Source organism: Haliotis asinina, chromosome 7, assembly GCF_037392515.1.
Source record: "Haliotis asinina isolate JCU_RB_2024 chromosome 7, JCU_Hal_asi_v2, whole genome shotgun sequence".
Taxonomy (NCBI): domain Eukaryota; kingdom Metazoa; phylum Mollusca; class Gastropoda; order Lepetellida; family Haliotidae; genus Haliotis; species Haliotis asinina.
In genome coordinates this window covers 63,073,915-63,095,748 of record NC_090286.1, presented here as the reverse complement: position 1 = coordinate 63,095,748, position 21,834 = coordinate 63,073,915, and the positions used below count along the sequence as shown (strand labels likewise).

General features: G+C 38.6%; 4 protein-coding genes across 6 annotated transcripts; 2 read left to right on the top strand and 2 right to left on the bottom strand.

Moving 5' to 3' along the window:
* Positions 1–1,129: 1,129 nt before the first annotated feature.
* On the bottom strand, positions 1,130–11,586 carry LOC137290309 (TLC domain-containing protein 4-B-like). Of its 3 annotated transcripts, none has more exons than XM_067821127.1 (7): positions 11,487–11,586; positions 10,410–10,609; positions 8,531–8,620; positions 6,155–6,213; positions 5,776–5,870; positions 4,334–4,407; positions 1,130–3,367 (listed from the first exon to the last, which is right to left on the bottom strand). In XM_067821127.1, exons 2-7 carry the CDS (start codon positions 10,583–10,585, stop codon positions 3,034–3,036), a joined length of 828 nt encoding a protein of 275 aa, XP_067677228.1. In that variant the 5' UTR covers positions 10,586–10,609; positions 11,487–11,586; the 3' UTR covers positions 1,130–3,033. The 3 variants fall into 3 exon arrangements, with proteins under 3 accessions (XP_067677228.1, XP_067677229.1, XP_067677227.1); XM_067821128.1 differs by lacking the exon at positions 11,487–11,586 and adding an exon at positions 10,917–10,995; XM_067821126.1 differs by lacking the exon at positions 11,487–11,586 and adding an exon at positions 11,300–11,375 and having other exon boundaries at positions 2,320–3,367.
* On the top strand, positions 4,563–5,586 carry LOC137291124 (keratin-associated protein 12-2-like). Its single transcript, XM_067822407.1, is given in 4 exon segments — positions 4,563–4,661; positions 4,663–4,701; positions 5,027–5,152; positions 5,482–5,586. Coding segments are annotated over 4 exon segments (369 nt in total).
* Positions 11,373–17,077, top strand: LOC137290311 (UDP-N-acetylglucosamine transferase subunit ALG14-like). Its single transcript, XM_067821131.1, has 5 exons — positions 11,373–11,812; positions 14,447–14,598; positions 15,649–15,771; positions 16,472–16,531; positions 16,857–17,077. The coding sequence occupies exons 1-5, from the start codon at positions 11,659–11,661 to the stop codon at positions 17,025–17,027; spliced, it is 660 nt and encodes a 219-aa protein (XP_067677232.1). The 5' UTR covers positions 11,373–11,658; the 3' UTR covers positions 17,028–17,077.
* Positions 17,078–17,621: 544 nt separating this feature from the next.
* On the bottom strand, positions 17,622–21,767 carry LOC137290310 (all-trans retinoic acid-induced differentiation factor-like). Its single transcript, XM_067821130.1, has 7 exons — positions 21,562–21,767; positions 20,254–20,384; positions 19,789–19,860; positions 19,450–19,521; positions 19,061–19,176; positions 18,523–18,620; positions 17,622–18,151 (listed from the first exon to the last, which is right to left on the bottom strand). The coding sequence occupies exons 1-7, from the start codon at positions 21,631–21,633 to the stop codon at positions 18,044–18,046; spliced, it is 669 nt and encodes a 222-aa protein (XP_067677231.1). The 5' UTR covers positions 21,634–21,767; the 3' UTR covers positions 17,622–18,043.
* Positions 21,768–21,834: the final 67 nt, after the last annotated feature.

Genomic DNA, 21,834 nt, shown 5'->3' with positions numbered 1-21,834 from the left:
GATGTAGATTCTGCATTAGTGACAAAGATTTTTATATATCTCCAAAGGGTCAGCAAAAAAGAAGTACAGTATACCCTGGTGATATCTTCCACTGTTTGTCAGAGGGAACATATGGTACTGTATCCAGACACACGTTATAACCAGGGTGCACTGTACATGCCCACATGGAAGCATGAATCATGACAGTCAATACCATAACTGTATTTAATTTACAAAAAAAATATATATGATCTTGATGACTGGCATCAATGTGGAAACTGTTAGATGCCACTTGCCATGTTGGTAAAGAACACCACAGCCACACACTGGACCTTTATTGTTTCAGCATTTTATAATTTCCTATTGTCAAGGACAAAATGAAAATATTTCTGGCTGAATATATGAGTTCATTATGGTACGTAAGCATCAATAATACCTGTTAAATGAACAATAAACTGACAGCAGGGGTTGTAGCTAAGTTCTGTGGGGTCTGTGGGCCGAGTGAGCCAGTGTAGTGCGATTGTTGGCATGTTAGCATTCAGGACTTCCTGTATCACAGCTTCCTGACCAAAGCAATCAATCATCATACCAGCAGTATTCAAAACCCTATTCAGCAACTGCTCTATCAGAGCTCCCAACATCTTGGTGGCAAAATATGTCATACATTCTGTATTCTGTAAATTCTGTTTGTTAGATGACAGAAGAAGACTGAACCTCTTGCCATGTCCTTACATCAAGCCAGCTTCAGCAGTCACGCAGCTTGACAAGAAGGAAGCAGGTTGGATTAAAGCTATGATGTTTGATTGCATTCAGTGTAATTAAAACGAATCACACTTGTCTCCATGTTACCACGAAAATACAACTACACCAATATGTATCAAACATCAGGTATAAATATACTGGTAATAACCTGTTAATAACGTGATAATACCATGTGTTAATAACATGGTAATAACGTGCTATTAACAGGTACTGTCTTAACATGTGGTACATACCAACTGAATAAGATGAAGAAGAAGTCTCTACTACACATTACATACATTTCTTGAGATGCGCTGACTAGATTTGTAGATAGGATATGGAACTTGATCAGAAACACTGACATGTTCCTAATTGTCCATTACCCCCTTGAAAAATAATAATTAAAACATACAGGCAAGATGTTTGCTTTATTATATATAAACACTTTACCACTTTACCTTTGGTGGATTGTTTCACCCAATTTTGCAAATCGAAAATGGATGTTTGTCCTGGAACAATTCTATAGATCAACAACCACTTTCTCCTCCAGAGTTTGGGTTTGGTCTTTAACTTTACTATTGAAGTTCTTTCAATTAGATCCTTTGTAACTGTACCTTCTTAATAAAAATTCGTGAAAAGAAGTTACTGTTGGCAGGCATTATACCTGATCAAAAAGATACATTATTTTGATCAACTATAGATGAATTACCTAACATGGGTTTACACCATTTTCAGTTAAACAACAGAAGTGAAATGCAGTAAAAACCCTGCAACATAGCCACTGTGATATGTCTTACTTAGCTGGCCTCTGATTGTTACTCATTTCTATACCATATTCAGTGGTCATCTTGGCCATCCAATCAACATTATCTTACAACAGTGAACACAAAAAACTCGGTGTTTTCTATGCAGTGACCATAGTGATTATAGATTATATTTGTGAAATTGTAACATCAGCTCTCTCCTGTTCTCACACAATCAGCAGAGAAAGTGATTTTCTTCCAACCAACCTGACTTAAAAAAAAAACAGATTTCAGAAAATTTAGAAATAAGCTATTAAAAAATGAACACAAAACACAAAAAGACAAACAAACAAAAAAATACCAAAAGGCATTTGTGATGGCTAGTATAGGGGTTTCTGGAACAATATGTTGACTGTCTGAATACACTGAGGACACATATGTTGTTGTTGAGTCCAGTAATAATAAAGCCATAATAAGAGTAATTATCAGATTTGTATCCTTTTTTTGAAATACGAGGAGTGAAGAATGTTATGTTTGGTCACAGTGGAAGGTGTCAGTAGAAGGCATCAGCTGATGTTAAACACCTAAAGCAGGAATATTTGGCACAACTGTGTATATTGTGTATTTCATCGGCTGACAAAACAAAGTGACATAGGTAGGAAACATCATCTCAGAGCACATGTAATGATGAAATGATGACAGGTAAACTGTGTAACGTAGTGGTAGGTGTGGTTAAGTAAACTTATTATTGGGTAATATGTTCTGGCTTTCTGCAGTTGTTACTGTGTTGTTTATGAAACATATTTATATTCAGTGATGTAAGTACTAATTATTTTAAATTCTATAATTGTTCTAATTTTGATATTTGACATTATGAGTATCATCACATATCTTCAAATCAACAAAATGAGTGAAACTTAACAAGCAAACAAAGTTTTTTCTCAGTTGTATAGCCCCACAAACATAATGCATGAATTCATGATGCAAAGCAGCATCATAAAGCCTACAAACCTTAAATAGCGATTAGTGAGGGCAGCTTGAGAACTTTCACCAACATGGAACACAGACGAAACATGGAGACCAGAAATCAGAATGCTTCCTCATTGCAATGTACACAAATTAAAAGGGAATTCTTTCTTTACAGAGATATCAGTTCTGATATATCTTAAAGGATGACCATATTTATCACAACTAGATTACGTCATACTGCAATCTCTGTAGATATGGATGCCAAGAACTTTGTGTCCTAATGAAAAGAGAATTATCTCCCTTATAAAACACTCATAAAAAATGTTTGGTTGAAAGTTTAAACCAGTGATTTGAGTTTAGATAATCCCAAAGATGACTGAATCTGTTGACTAGCAGACACACAACATTCCTTCATGACTACTGAATTGCTGAATTTCCCAAAGAAAACATGGGAAAGTAGCACATCTATTGTGTATTATGTTTTTTGAATTTTCAAAACCATTTGAGAAATTATTTGAAACACCAAAAAAGGTGCTGTCACTATTGGTGGTAAAATTCCACAAGTAAACTGAAATAATGAAAAGACAAATCACAACATTGACTACTTCACTTTGTCTTCCACTGGTATCGCTGGTCGACTTTCTTCTGTGGGGGTATTCAACTTCAATAAAATAGTCAAAACTTTCTTCACACCCAAACACATCTTGTAAAACCAGAAAATATTCATCACATCAAGAATAACACAGGTGACAATAAGCACTCCTTGTATATGCCCAATACGGGCAAAATCTTCAGTGCCATATACACTGTAAACTTTTGACCAGTAAGACGGCATGACTGCTATACGTGCCAAGAAAAAGGCTGCTGTCATAGCTAAACCATTTCCTATAAAGAGAGGACTGTTCTTTGGGTAGCGCAACACATCGAAGAACCACCTGAAACAGCAAGGACAAACAGATAGATAGGATAGTTCACCTTCTGAAAACAGCTGTATGGTGTGTCAAGGTACATCCTGGTGTATGGCATGTCAAGGTACAATCTGCTGTATGGTGTGTCAAGGTACATCCTGGTGTACGTTGTGTTAAGGTACACCCATGGACATTATGTCAAGCTTCACTTAAGTTGTGGGGTTCCTCGTACATGTATGTGTAAATGCTTGAATGTATGTTGATCTTAGTATAAATCAATAAGCTAAAGAAATTGTACAGAACCACTGAAGAAGAGAAGAGAGTGCATTATTGAGGCAATATCAACAATGAATGGTACTGTAAATACAGTGGAAGCTGTCTAACCAGCACTTACCGGGACTGAAGAAATAACCCAGTTTTGACAGCGTATCGGATTGTAGAGCTGACACAGATATCTATGACCAGAACTTAACCAGTTCTGTCACTCTGATAAACATTGTTGTGTCACATGGTTCTCTCAATTACAGCACACACTGACTCAAGGCAATGACTACATGTACAAGTACACCCACACTGAACTAAGATAAAATATCTTTGTTGGCAACTATGTAGTTTCAACGTAGGATTAACTGATGACAATACAAATCCAGCCAACTCTTTGGGATGCACCAGTTTAGACAGTGCTGCTTACTGTATAAACACACATTTGCGAAGGTAATTTTATGCCAAGATCTGTATCTGACATCTGCCGGATTGCAAAGCCTTTTAATGATAATTAATGGACAAGCCATGGATGGGACACAGAGAGTGTTGACAACTTGCTGGACTGGACAATTGCTGTCTTTGACTGATTCCACTGAAGGCCTGGACATTTTGTGTCTTTCCAATTTATTTCTCACACTTCATTTGAGAGGGTGGGTAGATGGACAACTTCAAACAAAGCTGGATTTCTTTATACAGCCCCAAAACAGCCCAAAACATAAAGACACAAACCTCTGGTTGACAAATGCTGTGGAAAACTCTGCCATAAGACGATAATTAGCGAAGTAGGACAGGACTCCATATGTCTGGAACAAAACAATATGGTGGTGACAGCAGACCCAACACAACAAACATGGACAAAATAGGAGGGATGTACACTGTTGCCATGTCGTGGTAACTCTATAGTGATTACAGCATGTAGTCACATAGTTGTGGCAGCCAACATACAGCATGTAGTTACATGTCATGGCAGCCTATAGCATGTAGTTACTTGTTGTGGCAGCCTACAGCATGTAGTTACTTGTCATGGCAGCCTACAGCATGTAGTTACTTTGTCATGGCAGCCTACAGCATGTAGTCACTTGTCATGGCAGCCTACAGTATGTAGTTACATGTCATGGCAGCCTATAGCATGTAGTTACTTGTCATGGCAGCCTATAGCATGTAGTTACATGTCATGGCAGCCTATAGCATGTAGTTACATGTCATGGCAGCCTATAGCATGTAGTTACTTGTCGTGGCACCCTACAGCATGTAGTTACATGTCATGGCAGCCTACAGCATGTAGTTACTTGTCATGGCAGCCTATAGCATGTAGTTACTTGTCATGGCAGCCTACAACATGTAGTTACTTGTCATGGCAGCCTACAGTATGTAGTTACTTTGTCATGGCAGCCTATAGCATGTGGTTACATGTCATGGCAGCCTACAGCATGTAGTTACATGTCATGGCAGCCTACAGCATGTAGTTACTTGTCATGGCACCCTACAGTATGTAGTTACTTGTCGTGGCAGCCTACAGTATGTAGTTACTTGTCGTGGCAGCCTACAGTATGTAGTTACTTTGTCATGGCAGCCTACAGCATGTAGTTACTTGTCGTGGCAGCCTATAGCATGTAGTTACTTTGTCATGGCAGCCTACAGCATGTAGTCACTTGTCATGGCAGCCTACAGCATGTAGTTACTTTGTCATGGCAGCCTACAGCATGTAGTTACTTGTCATGGCAGCCTACAGCATGTAGTTACATGTCATGGCAGCCTACAGCATGTAGTTACATGTCATGGCAGCCTATAGCATGTAGTTACTTGTCATGGCAGCCTACACCATGTAGATACTTTGTCATGGCAGCCTACAGCATGTAGTCACTTTGTCATGGCAGCCTACAGCATGTAGTTACTTGTCATGGCAGCCTACAGCATGTAGTTACTTGTCGTGGCAGCCTATAGCATGTAGTTACTTTGTCATGGCAGCCTACAGCATGTAGTTACTTTGTCATGGCAGTCTACATCATGTAGTCACTTTGTCATGGCAGCCTACAGCATGTAGTCACTTGTCATGGCAGCCTACAGTATGTAGTTACTTTGTCATGGCAGCCTACAGCATGTAGTTACTTGTCATGGCAGCCTACTGAATGCAGTGATTTCACCTAGTGGTCGACGCTGTGAGTACTTACTGTGACATAGTAGTAAGCATACATGGATGCCCCATGATGAAAAAAGTAAAAAGTTTCGCCTATGTGCTTGTAATGAACTGTCATCACAACCAAATCTGCAAAGAACAATATATCTTTAACTTATATAGCAAAACACTTGACGAAATGGCACAGGGGTGTGAAAGTAGAGAAAGTAGCTGATTCAGTGTTTGGTAGTGGTTGGGAGGGGTACGGATACATATTCCAAGTGGGCTGAAAAACACAAGGTAATGACAAATAAATATCATGACCGATCTCTCTACCAATGAAGTAGATAAGCTCTACTTTTCACATTACAAGACACTGGTATATCACGGTTATGATTTTGGATGGTAAATAGAATACGAGCATTATCACATACCAGAAGCCATGTACCCAAACAATATTGCACAGCTCGTTCTAACCATGGGGGCATCACACCTGTAATGATAGCATGGAAAAGTCACAGGGTTGGAGAGCTGATTAATAAACATAAACAAATACAATTCATTTGCATAAATATTGAAACATGATATTAGAGTGAGTGAGTTTAGTTTTACGCCGCATTCAGCAATATTCTAGCTATGTGGTGGCAGTCTGTAAATAATCGGGTATGGACCAGACAATCCAGTGACCAACAGCAAGAGCATCGACTGGGAACCACTGACATTTGTCAACCAAGTCAGCAAACCTGACCACCCAATCCCGTTAGTTTCCTCTTACAACAAGCATAGTCGCCTTCTATGGCAAGCATGGGTTGCTGAAAGCCCATTCTACCCCGAGTGAGTGAGTTTAGTTTTACGCCGCTTTTAGCAATATTCCAGCAATATCACGACGGGGGACACCAGAAAATGGGCTTCACACATTGTACCCATGTGGGGAATCTAACGTGGGTCTTCGGTGTGACAAGCGAATGCTTTTACCAGTACCACTAGGCTACCCTACCGCCAGCATTCTACCCCAAACCTTCACAGGTCACATGATAATAGAAATAAACTCAGATAAGTACAGTAATCTGAATGGAATCAATGCTATAAGGACAACTGAAATCACTGCTTTCAGAGAAAAAACATCTTACAAATCTTTATTATTACCAAAAATTATTCCACATTCTCATATTCATTAATGCACTGTTTTCTATATAACAATTTACTCCTGTCACAACCAACAATAAATTCAGTTGACAATCACAACACATTACTGTACTGAACAGCAAAAGAAATGGAACTGTTATTTGTAAAGTTTTCAAAAGGAAGACATAAACATGAATACTTACTTTTATGAGATTTCATTTTGTTTTCAAAGTTTCATTTCTTTTGCTGTTCAGTGTACTAGCATATGATACACATTGTTGTACCTTGTGACCTTGCATCCTGTATTAATACTGTCCAAGGCATTACCTCTCCATACAAGTATCATATATATTGTGGACCATAGCAAGGATGGTTTGTTTTCATACCCCTTCTATCTGTGATTTCATACAGACTGGTATTTAAGTCTCAGTTCAGATTTTAAACTTTGGGCAGTGAATCAGTCCTGGGAACTTCGTAGAATGGAGATATACAGGTAAACGTTAAATACGCACCACCAAATTCAAAAGTATATATTCTGAATTAGTGTCAGTAAAATTTCACATTATGCTATATGCCTGTATTGTCCATGCATCCCATGTATTGCAGTGGCGTGTGGGGGTCACACTTTCAATGCAAACTGTCCAAAGAGATTAAGAGCTGCAGGATTAAGATCTGCACGTAGACCAGTCAGACGTCCATTTCTCACGGACAGACAAATGCAAGAACGCCCTGCAGGTTAAGACAAAACCACAATCTCAGATACTGGCACACAGTCCACTGGTTTGACGAAAGTCGTTACCTTTTGCATGCCACTGACAGTCGCAGTCGTGTCTGGCACTGCTGCAATGGAGCTTATAACCCAGAAATGATTGAACCAACGGTCCCCTTTGGTGGTGGCTCAGTGATAGTGTGGGGTTGTGTGTCCTATGGCTGCAAGCTGAACCTAATCACAATACTGGGAATGTTAAACGGCCAACATTATCAACGTCACATCTTGGATGGTGCCACAATACCCCATTTTGACAATCACACACTTGCCAGTCATCCCCTATTCATGAATGATAACGCCTGGCCTCATCGTGCCAGAGCAGTAGTTGATCATTTGAGGATCAACGCTGTTGACACTATTCCATGACCAGCAATGAGCCTGGATCTTAATCCCATAGAAAATTTATGGGATTATCTTGGGCGCCAAGTGAGAGCCAGAGATCCTCCTGTGCAGAATGTGGATGAACTGCAACAGTCTCTTCACGAGTGGCAGAGACTCCCGATGATTAAGATCAGACATCTCATTCAAGCAAGCGAGAGGTGGACACTCCCGATACTGTCTAAACAGTTCCCAGAGAACTGATGCCCTGATGACAACAAGCATATTCAAGTTGAACGTTTGACATTGCAGATACCAGTATGGACTGGATAATGATCCTTTCAGACTTAATGAAATGGTCGTTTTGCACTTATTCACACAATTCCAATAAATTGGTGTCAAAGATAATCACCAGCTTCGTTATTTGTGCAGTGATAGTTCAGGACATCACTTCAGCAAAATCATTCGTCTTGTACATTGAGTCAGACAGGAAACTGAATGTTGAACTTTTCTGAAAAAAGGGCTGGTGCTTAATTAGTTGTATATATTTCCCTAGGAAGGATCATCTCACTGCTGTCAGGTTTGATGGGCTACTCACCAAATAGGATCCTCACTGATTTCATTGTCGTAGACTAGTGAGTACACACACATACAGCTCACTATGGCGGAGTGTAGGGTGGAGTTTACTCTGAAATCAAACCATTACAAAATACAGCGTTATAAACTTACCCAAACCTGTAGGAGACAAACGGTAGAAGAGGACACAGGAATGTCAACAACTACCAGCAAAGCCAATCTCACAGAAGGGTATATTGTGTCAGTATGTGCAAAATTACACAAAAACAAAGACTTGTGTTTTATGAGACAACTTAAATTCAGTTTTCTATTATATTAAGTAACAGTGGGGATCATGTCTCGGGATGTAAAAATTGTAGCATAATTGATGATATGAAAGAATTCTATCCACATGTTATTGGGTTCTACTACAATAAAGACATGTCATGTTGTTTACTGGGACTGAAAAAATAATCTGTATTAGACAATATGCCAGATTGTAGAGCTGTTGATAAAAGTACAAACCATGGAAGGGACTTAGATTTTATGCCAGTGATGACAACTTGCTGGATTAGACAGAGGCCATTTTTACAGCTTCCACTGTATTCATTCATATTCGGTTCTGGTGACCTTGAATAACGAACTGTATTCATGAAAGGCTACGATTTGATTCACCGAATATGTAAGTGTATCATAACAGCATTACCATGTACCTGTTGTTGCCATAATGATGTGTAACTAAAGTAATAAATACATCAACATTAACCTTACTGAATACAGGACAGTGCTGACACAGGGATTTACAGGACACAAATTCCTGCATCTTATATGCATAAAAACTGACGATGGATGCAACAAAACTTATTAGCGCAACCACACAGAGACATAGAAAAAGTCAAAATGCTTTTTGTAAAAATTCCACTCAAGTAAGAGTAAGTTTGCTACATGCTGGGATATGGTATCATTTGCAATATAATTACCATAATAATTTATGTGAAGTCTGAAGATCATGATACACAATACAAAAACTTTTCAATAACAATATTTAAGTGTCTGGGACCCACATTTGTTGTCCAGGACAATAAAAACTTAAGAGCATGAGTCTCGGGGACCCTCAAATAGAGGACTCAAGGTCATTCCCTGTTGACACTAATGACAGGAATCATTTTGAGAGGGATGAGAGAATTATTCCAAAACCAATAACACCCTTGCTTACATTTACATATAGTTACTAATATCTCTTAAGAAAACCTGCTTACTTTTGTGACTGTCAGAAATCTACTGACTCAATCAAACAGATGAAGATATTAACTAATAAGTACAGGGTATGTCCACATTCTAGTCCTCAGTTGTCATTCAGTTGATAATCATGATAATGCGAAGATATCACATCTTACTGAACACACCATGTATCATCTCTGCTATTGTTGCTGAAACTGTACTTGTGAGACCCTTATCAGGCCAATGTCCCCCAGGACCTGTCTGATAGCATCATTATCATACTGTGTACAACACATGATGAACAGTATACTCTGTGAATTGATTTTATTTTTTCAAGTTGTGAACAGAATTGTAAGCAAACTGTTTTTCCTAAGGACTTCAATATGTTGAGATTTCACTTTTGCATCAACCCAAATAATCTGTTTAGATTAAGTGGACAAAAATCTAAAAAAACTGTTGTCCTACTTGTCCAAGAAATTCATTATCTATCATAAAACATCACATGGTGAGACTTGTATCTACCAGTATTATCCAACATCTTTCTGTCACTAGTTATCAATAATTATAAACACGTTAAAACAAACTGATGATCATGCTTGCCCTGATCTGTCCACAACAATCTGGCAAAGAGTAAAAGATCTACAAGAAAGATAAAAACTAATATGATATTAACAATGCAAAGTGTCGTATCACTAACTCACCTAGTATTCCAGTCAATTTGTTTTGCCAGTGGCATATTCCTGTAACCTTCACACATTCGTAGTGACAGCGATGGGGAGACATATTTATAGATACACAAGAAAAATGCACAGCTTGCAAAAGCAAATGGGTAATAGGTTGTGTCAAATGCGATCACTTCAATCCTGCGACTCATCATTTGTTCGGGGTTAGCATTGCAGATCTGAAATAGAAAACAGTGCTCAAGACAAAGTGATCAATTAGAAATCACATATCAAAGACTACATCTATCACATAAACTTGTTTATTCTTTCAACAACTCTATACTGATTAATGTTCAGTGTTAACACTGAAGTTGAACTTGACAATGCAATGGCCATAATTTGATTCTATTACTGAACTTCTGACATTTAAATAGAAATCGCTATTTAAACCCAAAGGGGTAGGCACAACACAGCCAGCAACTAACAATCCAAAATAGTACATAAATGAATTACATATAACCCACGCAACGTTTTCACAGATATTACCTCTTTAAGAACTAGTAGTGAAGAATGTGGGCACTACTGAACCACCTCTTGTTCTGCACTGGTTCAACTAGACTCGAGTGACAACAGTCAGGTAATATGTTATACTTATCCAGTAAAACTACTGAAGTCGTGTAATATAGAGATAAGATAATAAGTGCTACGTCGATGGTCCTATGCCAAGTTTTATCAGCTGACTCCAGCTCAGACCTTTGTCCTAAATATCTTGTCATGAATGATTATGTCATTTCCTTAGACGTTTGTCAACCTCAAGTGCTCAGATCACATGCCTAATTTATGAATTAATGCGCACAAAGACAACATCTTAATTGTGTTTCTGCATTTCAACCTTTGTTTAATTCAAAATACATAACAAAAGGACCTACAGAATCACAAGTGCATTATTCCACATTTTGACAGGTGCTTTTCTGTGAAGCCACGTTAGTTCCCGGAAGTCACATTAAAAGGAAGTAAACGACGCATGACGCGCTACGTATGAACCAAAATACCCCTGATATTGACTTAAGTCACAACGTGTGCAGTGCATTATCGACGGAGGAGCAACATTCTTACATTCTTTATGCGTGTATCACCACAGAATCAAACAGCACATCACAATTGGTGTGTGAATTCTTTGTTTTGGACGAGCCCAATACACGATGGTCTCCCTTTCGAAAACCAAATTGTCTGCCCTTACTTCGATGTGGTTGAATGTATCCATGGGGGGTGAGGATAGACCATAGGCATGGACGTCTTTGTATTTCTCATTCTATTTCTTGTGTGTAATCTGACATATCTTCTGTATAGAATTGTATTTGTCACGGTAAATGGAACACACAATCTGTCAAATACAGTTAAAAGGAAGAGGCCAGCCTCCTTGATGATAGTAGTTGGTTCAGGTAAATATCAGTTGCATCACTCTTGAATATACGACAAAATGTTATGGATGTCAACTTCTTCTTTATTGTTTTCACAACGTTTCTGGGCTATTCCATGCCCCTTCGTCAGGTGGATGCTAACTGACTGTTAAACACGATATATATACTAATAATGTACATGAAGCCAGATTGGTGATTTTAAGCATGTATATACAATAAAAACATAGCAGATGAAAAGAGAGAATGAAAATAGCTGGAATGGTGTTGTTACAATGGATTAAGCAATAGAAGCCAATGTATTTGATTGGTGTACAGTAGTGGGGGGATAATAGTATACAAAAGCTAGGATAAGATACTAAGGGTGTGATGATGCTGTAACAGTGGATTAGCAGATGATTGGTGAAGCCTTGTGTTTAACTGATTTCCCAGGCTTTGGGTAGGTAAATCCCAGTTCACGATGGAAATAGAAGACCAACAGAAACTACCGTTCCTAGATGTATCGTTGCAGAACTCCCCCAACAACATTACCTTCTCCGTCTACAGAAAACCCACCCACACAGACCAGTATATGCACTACCTCTCCAGCCATCACCCCCAGATCAAATGTGCAATTGTCTCCACCCTGACCAGACGAGCCAAATCTATCTGCGATTCTGACCATCTCCAAACTGAAATAGATCATCTAAGAACTACATTCATCAACCTCAACGGCTATCCGAAACAACTTGTAGACAGAACCATATCATCAAACCTGCAACAGCAAGAAGAATGCGAACCAAAACCTGAACCATCCCCAGTTAGAATTAACATTCCCTACCAAGGTCAGATTAGCCACATCAGCCGACTCCTCAAGAAAACTGCCGGTAAATATGTGACCTTCAGGACTGACAAAACACTGAAGACCATTCTGAAAGCCAGTGGCAGATGTACACCAACCAAGACCACTCACAAGCCCAGGGGCTGCATCTACAAGCTTATGTGTGACTGTGGCAGCAGCTATGTAGTAGAGACATCTCGCCCCGTTGACATTAGGCTGAAAGAGCACAGAACTTCAGTAGAAAAATCAGATCTAAAGTCAGCCCTTTCTGAACATATTGTCAACAATCTGTCTCACTCCCCTGACTGGCAAGCAACAACCATCATAGCGTCCAACATCCATGATTGGCGACGACGCAAAATTTCAGGAGCTATCAACATCAAGAGATTAGCCCCACAGATGAACAGAGACCAAGGGGTTTACCTACCCAAAGCCTGGGAAGTCAATTAGACACGAGGCTGCACCAATCATCTGCTGATCCACTGTTACAGCATCATCACACCCTTAGTATCTTATCCTAGGCCTTGTATACTATTATCACCCCCACTACCGTACACCAGTCAAATACATTGGCTTCTATTGTTTAATCCATTGTAACAACACCATACCAGCTTTTGTAAATTTTAATTCTCTCTTTTCATCTGCTATGTTTTTATTGTATATACATGCTTAATATCATATTAATGTTATGTTGGAAAATAAATCCAATCATACCAGCCACTGTTTTTATTGTGTATGGACAGGGTAAGGGTTGGTGCTGTCCAAACCCTGATATATTCATACCCAATTCACTTAGTTACATATTGGTATTAGATATGTGTATTTATGTTATTACTGTAAGTGGCCTGAAGTGTTGTATATCCTACCTTGCATTGTTTTGTGCTCTGTGGTGACGTACCTGTGGAATTTCAAATTGAAAGACATTGATCAAATCGAGCGAGTATATATGACCGTTTCCATCACTGCTGTGATCTAAATACAGAATACTAAACTTGCTCCTGTGGAAAACCATTTTTATTAAATGAGTTAATGATTTGGTATCAAACAAGCAAAAGCAAATCTTCCAGGGGTTTACTAAAAATGGTATTTAATGGAAGCCAGTTAATAATTTCTGTTTATTACTCTCCAACGCAAATCGATAGAAACTGTGATTACACTGCCATGTGAGGGCTCTCAGCTTCGTGCAAGTCAAGCCGGGTCTATGTAGATGTAGATGTAGATTGGATATTTATATAGCGCACATATCCACGCACTAGTGCATGCTCAAGGCGCTGGTATTTTTCCCCTCGATCACCGGATGTCAATCTCAACTCCCTGGGGATCACCAAGTTTATTGTGGCTATCTCATCCTAACGAGGTACCCAATTGACAGCTGGGTGGACTGGGATACATAGTCACAGCTCTTTGTCCAAGTTTACTGCATGTTGCTGTACCCGCAACAAGGTGTATGCACATGTTCATGTGGCCACCATCTGGTCATATACCAACGGATTCGTGGTTTTTTATAAGTGCACAGGGTTGTGTACTGTACACTAGGGGTTGTGACAACACTGAAAGAGTCTGCACACAAAGTTGACGCCAAGGTTTTTACACCCGGTCACAGGTGGGCTCGAAACCGAAACCTCGCTGGATCACTAGCCTGGCGCCTTAGCCAGCTCGCCCACCATGCCCCATTGTCATTGTGACAGCAGCATTAGTATTGTGACATCGGGACAGTGACTCATAAAGATGTCATACGTCAAGCAGTATGACACTAGTGTAATATTGTCGTAAAAATATTACCCTGCAGTATCTTCCATGGGAGAGTAATAACACTGAGTACTGTATTTGTATTATAGGAGGTCACACGAGAGAAGTCCTGTGTCTGGTGCGGCAGCTGGGAAGCCACTACTCACCCAGGTATTACATTATTGCAGATACAGACAAGATGAGTGAACATAAAGTTCATGCCTTAGAAGAGAGACGGAAAGGAGAGCAAAAAGAGTCTCAGGTATATATCCGCAGAATATTGTTTCTTCTTAGTAGCATATTTTCAGTGCTTACATAAATTCTAGGCCTAATTGTTTCACAGAATAATCAATTATAGTTTATGTTAGAGTCATGTGCTGTGAGTGTATTGTTCACCTCCCTAGCTAAGAAATGTGAAACTAGTTGGATTTTGTAACATGTCATATTTGGGATTACAATTTCTTAGTAAAGTACTACCGGTAATTCTAGTACTTCTTTGGTTGAGCTTGATCTGGGATTTGAACCTGCACCCTCAGAGTCAGGCACTGCTTGCACACAAAGTCAGATGTCTAACCCCCTCAGCCACCGTGACCAATGTCCATTGGTACTTGTGAAAACAATGGTATTTCAAGGCTTATTTTATTCATAAAGCTTAGAAAAATAAAGCCCACATCAGAATTCAAGAGTGGGTTAGGTAATTAGAACTGTATTTGTTTTAATTCTTCATGGTTTGACTCATTGAAGGGTGAACCATTGAGTGTTGGAAAATATGTAGCCCCATAAAGTGACATAATGGAATAACAATGTGTGGTTGTGAAGATGGGTACAATTGTTTCTTATTAGATTATATTGATATTTACTGTTACTATATTTAAAAAATTGTTATGAATCAGAGTTGACAGGAGTGGCAGAAATGCATTCTTGCAGTGCAAGGATCACTCTCATAACTGCTCAGTGAACACATTCATCAGGGATGAGAATGGAAATTTTCATTTACAGCTGAAAACTAGTCGGGGGTCCTGGGATTTTGGCATTTTACACACTAAATATGGCTTCTAAAATCAATATTAACACTGTATATATATTTAGACGTTTCAGAAAAATGACCCTGGGGATGTAAAAAAACGCGGATTTCCGCGGATCCGTGGAAATTTCTCATCCCTTATTCATGTACGGTTATGGACATGTGAAAGTTTACTCACCAGCATTATTGCATGGTAGAGTCGTAGCATAATGCCACTGTATACATGATATGCAGATGAACATTTGAAAAAGAGGGTAATGTAGAGAGACAGGATCCTATTTTTTTCAGTATTTTGTGATACGAATTCCTCGGAGCCGTAATGTGAAGCAGTCGTGGGTGACCACAGTGCTGTCAACTCTCTATGCTGCAATCTACACATTTCCTGTTGTCTTTCGACGGAAACCAGAAATAGTATGTGCTGTTATGAGTTGATTTTCCTTGGAAAACTTTTGCAATGCGACATCTCAAGTTGTGAATTATTGATAACACCAGTAACAGAATAGTTTGGCATGGGTCCAAGTATGGAAGCAGATCCTTCCCCTTCTTCCTTCATGACAGTAGCCAGAAACATGAATGTACCAGATATGGTAACAGTGAAGTCATGGTTTGACCGCACCTATTCATCTTTAACCATCTTGCCATCCCACATGATACTTTTTGAATGAAATTATTTGTAATTTGATGCAATCATGACATCTGACAGATGAATTTTGAAGATCATGTTTACCTGACTGGGAGGTGTTTAATGTAGAGAAACATTTCTTCAGGCATGCAGAGATTTACCGTAAATCCTCAATTTGAGGGTCCCTGGGACTCCTAATTTTCAGGGGTCCTGGACTACAACATGGAGGTCCTAGACACTTAAATATTATTATCCCCCCCGGCATGTAATGCCGGGGGGATATAGTCAATGCCTCATCTAGTTGAACTTATGCACAATAGGGATGTGCAAATATTGTCAAATTAGGCTTTTTAGATGCTCAGTTCATTCTCAGTGATGTTAACCATTCACAGTTCTGATTTGTGGGAGGTGTATTTCACAAGGGCCTTCATTATATACCAGTCAAAAGTCTGTGAAAAAGAGAGTGACAACACATCTTTGCTGTTTCAGATTTTGTGTAATGGTCCTGGTACATGTATTCCTGTTTGTCTGGCTGGTCTTATACTCAAGGTATGTACAAGTATTGATACTATATTAGTTATGTCACTTGATTGTAATCGAGAGAGCTTGTTGGGACTGTTACTGATAGTTATGAAAGAAAAAACTGTGTCAGTGAAAAGTAATCTGTTATGTTCTTTCCAAAGCACCCATTAATAGTGTGAATGAGAAAAGATTTCATGAAAGAACAAGATGTACACTGACTCATTTATCATCTGACAGTACCATTTTTACTCAATATATTCAAAATAAAAACAGTTGATTCTAGATAATTTTGTTAGTATGACTTAAGGGGAAGCTTTGCAGTTACTGTTCATGATAAACCATTTTCTTCCAGTGGCTCAACTTCCAGCGTACCATGATAGTATATGTGGAGAGTATATGTCGGGTTACATCGTTGTCTCTCTCTGCCAAGATACTTTACCATTTTGCAGACCACATGTTTGTCCAGTGGCCATATTTACAGCAGCAATATCCCAAGTGTCAGTACATTGGAAGAATTGTATAGTCATATGTTGTCATGGTTTTGTTTGTTAATAAAACATTTGTTTTGTTCCAGTGCCTGGTCTTTTGTTAAGATAAAATTACAGGGAGAGACACATTCATCTGAAACTGGTCTGGAAGTGAATACTGTTTAGTTTATGTTCACTTGGTAAACCAAGTATGTCTCTCACTCTATGAGGACTTCGCCCAAGATGTCAATATACAGTCAGAAACAGGGATGTTTTTTTGTTCAAAGTTTATAACAGAGATCTGTGTGTATTTGAATTTGGACATGACAATCCAGTGTTGACATGTTAAGCTTTGATATTGGCATTTTAGACATGAAGACAATCTACCAAGTCAGTCAGGTGCCTCTCATGACGACATTTAGTTACTGAAAACAACAGTATCAAGCATCTTCATTCTAAATTACATTACCTAACATGCTTAAACTGTCATCAGTTGATCAAGACTATCAACCTTGAGATCCAGCATAAGTCAGAGTTGTGTCGTGTTGCTCAGATTCTCATCTGTCTTGTTGCAAAAAGTGAGTGGCAGACACGAATAATATGTCCTGGAATATCAAGAATGTTACATATTTGCATGCCTGACAATCTGCTTGGAAATCAGCATTCTTTTATTTCCTGTCAGAAATGAATATGTCATGGCAAGTTCCACATGAAACAATGACATTGGTAAACATATTTCTCAGACTTTGTACACTATATACATAATGTATTGCAAATAACATGGAATGCATTTTCACACAAGTGTGATACAACACGAACAAACGTGACAAACTGAAACTGTCATTAGTGTTGACATAAAATAATGGGATGGCCTTTGCATTTACATTATCAGTCACAGTTGTCAGTTTGCCTGATGAAAGTATGGAATGTTTGAAACAGTAGTGTAGTTTATCAGATTCTGTGTGTTGGAGTGACATTGATGTTGGGAGTGGAGCAGAGCATTCTGGATGGGATCTGTCATTCTCTCACCAACGTTTGGAAGACAGACTATGAAATGATGGGATTGAATTTTTTACACTTGTTTTTTCACATTTCGTCTCTGTGTGAACCAGAGTAGGCCTGCCACAAATAATGTTGATCCCACCATTCCAGCAGTGAACACTGTTGTGGGGAATGTGCCCTGAAACACAAATGAAAGAGCTGAGCCAGTGATTGAGATGGGTCTGTTTGCTTCTTTAAGGAATATCCCAAATCAAATATTTGCTGGAACAACAAATATGGGCATCACACAGTGCACAACATTCCACTGACAAGCTGTCCTGGTGTGAAACACTACTTATATTAGAATTTATACATTGATGTAAGACGTCTTGTTACGTGTTACTGAGTGAGTTTAACTTTATGCAGCAATACCACTGTGAGGACAACCAGAAATGAGCGGCACACATTGTACATATGTGGGTAATCAAACCCAGGTAACCACAAGTCTCCACCGCCTAAAATAGTAAATATCCATGAATACCAGTCAATAATTTCATAAGTATTAACTACCTTTCTGAGACACTTGTATCCATGGTACCCAGGTAAACATAGGCACTCACTTAGCCCAGGACCTGTATTAGAACAGTAGGAATTCGAAGGGCAAGACACTGAAAGAAAGAGAAAGTCTCCATAACATTACTTGTACATTAGATTGTCAGATTAACTTTTGAAAAAGCCATTTCCCAAATGTTATCCGAATGATATTTTAGGCAAGAAGTAAGGAGCAGTCCTTTTCATGATATCACTGAATGTGTCCTCAGAAAATGTTCCTACAACCTTGTTCAACCTCAAGTAGACATAACATTGTGAGTTTAGTTTTACGCCACACTCAGAGACATGACATAGAGGTAAGAAAGGTGGAAGACTAACATATAGATCATCTGTGTTTGTTTACATAAGTACATAGAATTTGCACTTAAATATTTGTTCACATAAATAGTGTTGCCCTCCAACTGCCCAAATATTTGTTCACATAAATAGTGTTGCCATCCAACTGTGTCAAATGGTCTGGAGGTTACCAAGTCATGCACAGACATGATGCACCTACCATTATGTACAAGACAGAAGTCCAGCTCCTGTAGACACAGTGTTTCATTGGCTGTTGTATTGGTCACCTCCCACGCATCCATGCCCCCTGGACAGTCACTGTCCAATGGAAGAGTCCTGACCAGAATGCAAACTTTCAGCCAAGCGATGCAGATAAAATATATTCCCGACACTACATTAACACCCTGTTCAATGGATGAATGTACACTGAAAGTTACTTTCTCATAGACTGACAGCTGTACTGGAATATATAGTGTGGTGTAAACATCATAACAAACCGAAGCCATATCGTCCCATTGGTTACACACTGACAGGTGGCTAAACAGAGGCTTATCTTTCACTGCATTAGAAAAAACGGAAATCTAATAAATTTGATTCAGTGATACTCACAAATATTTCAATTCTAAAAGGCCTTCAAAGTCTGTACTTGTAATATTCATCAGTGGGTTGTCCTGGAGTAGACTGAAAAAGTGACATCGAGAATGTTCACCTTAAGATTACTAACAATTCAGTACATGACCATCTCACACTGTCTGCTTTACAGGAACAAAATATGTTTCATGTTTTTCCATAACAGCAAAAAAAAAAAATCCTAATTCATAAATATGTGACTCATAAGCAAGGAAAGATAGAATATTCTTTATCAAACCCCAAACAACAGATATCATTGAGGATATTAAACATCTTCTGCATTATACAAGAAACATACTTTGTTTCAAGAAAACTTACAGGACTTGAAGAGATGCTCCATGAGTGAACAAGCCAGTCAGCTGTGACAGTCCACATGACTGAAGGTCAAGGCTGCAATCAATGTTCAGGTTCATCAGTATTGGTTAACAAGTAAACTGTATCAACAAAAATGGCACAAAGTGACACTTTAGCAAAGATGTTAAATCATTTTAGGTTGTTAGGTGTTCAGTCATGGGTGTTCCAATCTTTAAAGAAGGGTGCATTGCTATGATCACTGCCCTGAAATGTAGTTAAGTTAAATCGCTATGAACATCCAAAGATATCCCTTTAGTCAAACCATAAGTCAAACCAAAAACAATCATGAACAGCATGTTCATGCCAGTTAGAGTTGTTGAACAACTGTGTATTCTTATAAACAATTCTGCTATGGTCCAAAAATATAATGATAAATGAACATTCTTCCAAAGTTGAATGGGAAAAACAAAACAATTTGATCTTGCTTACCCTAAAATTTGTTGTGAACCTGTGACATTGACACAACATCTGCCTTGAAGCTGGAGATTTTGTTCATGACAGAAGTTGTAGACATAACTGTTCTTCATTGAAGTACTGCATGTCTTAGAACAGACATTGTTCTGAAATATAAAAAAAAAACACTTACGTACTCTTATGATGGAAGACTTTCAATGCTTTGTCAAATAAGTTAAGAAAGTATTCACTTGATTATTTACAAAGGGGAGGACCAGCAACTAAATTAAATCTAAGTTCTTCAAGTTTCTCCTGAAGTTTTTCAGCATCAGGTAAGACAGATCACAACATCCATGACTATAACACTAATTTCAAGTCAGTGGACAGAAATTAACATTTTTTTTCAGTAGAATGAGGAAAGAGATCCTTTTGGAATATGAGCCGTTTCAGAAGTCTCTTGGACACATTTCCCAAATTGTGTTATGGGATAATGCCATTAGTAGGCATTTTAACTCTGGTACTTAACTGCAGTGCATTTTTGTTTACATGGTCAGGTGATTCTTCCAAGATGTCATCAAAATCATATACATATAATGAAGTCTACTTAAAATGAACTAAAATCAGGGGCCCCTTTAACAGAAGTACAACCAAAGTTACCATACAATGGAACTGGGAGCTAATGTGAACAAATATCAACATAACTGACAAGATTACAAAATATACCATTCAAAATGTCATTGTAACACATGCAAATTTGGGAGTTATTTTAATAATGAACAAACAAATTTTGTGTTGGCAAATGTTGAAGGTTTCTACCTCTAAAGGGTCATGTTTTCCAGCGACACTGTGTTCTCGTACATAAACAGAGGTTGCAGTATTTGACTCCTTTGCGTTTACAAGGTTTTTAACTTTTGACAAGATACATTTCCAACATAACAATTGTATTGTATTGTATTGGATCTAAATGGTTTTGGTCAGCGTGTAAATATTTCCCCAGACAGACACGTACATAGTTTAGCCAGCTAAACGTCGTGTTCCTTCCCTGGCAGGAACACGACATTTAGCTAGCTAACTAATTCCAGCTTTACCACAGTAGTGTCAACAAAGATGAATAGTTTTTGGAATTTGGTGGGATGCAAGACATTAAGCTATTAGATTAAACAACTGCACTGGCTGCAGTGGGATTTGGTTGTAAATGGTATTTATTAGTGAAATTACCAACTTGTCACAAAATCTCAATCTCTGTTTATTCGTACTGTTATTTTCTAACGACCAGTTTCACCCTCACGTGATAATTTTGTCTTTTCAGGAACAGGCACTACTCAATTATTTCTTGGCCTTTACCTGTGTTTCACTACAAAAGACGATGTAAACTACGAATGTGTTGATAAGAAGCCAGTACGGTACGGTAGTCATTTTTCTTATTCGAATCAACGAGCGACCATGTTTACGTCATGTGACCATGTCTTCCTGTTCCGTTGCCACAAACTGGTTTCTGACTCCTTCTGCGCGGCGTTAACTTGAACCAAAGTACGTTCCGATTGCATAGACTGGGCCCAGCTTATGTTGACTCCTAGCCGTGACCTCTGCGGGGTTGTTACGTTAGCAACGTAAACA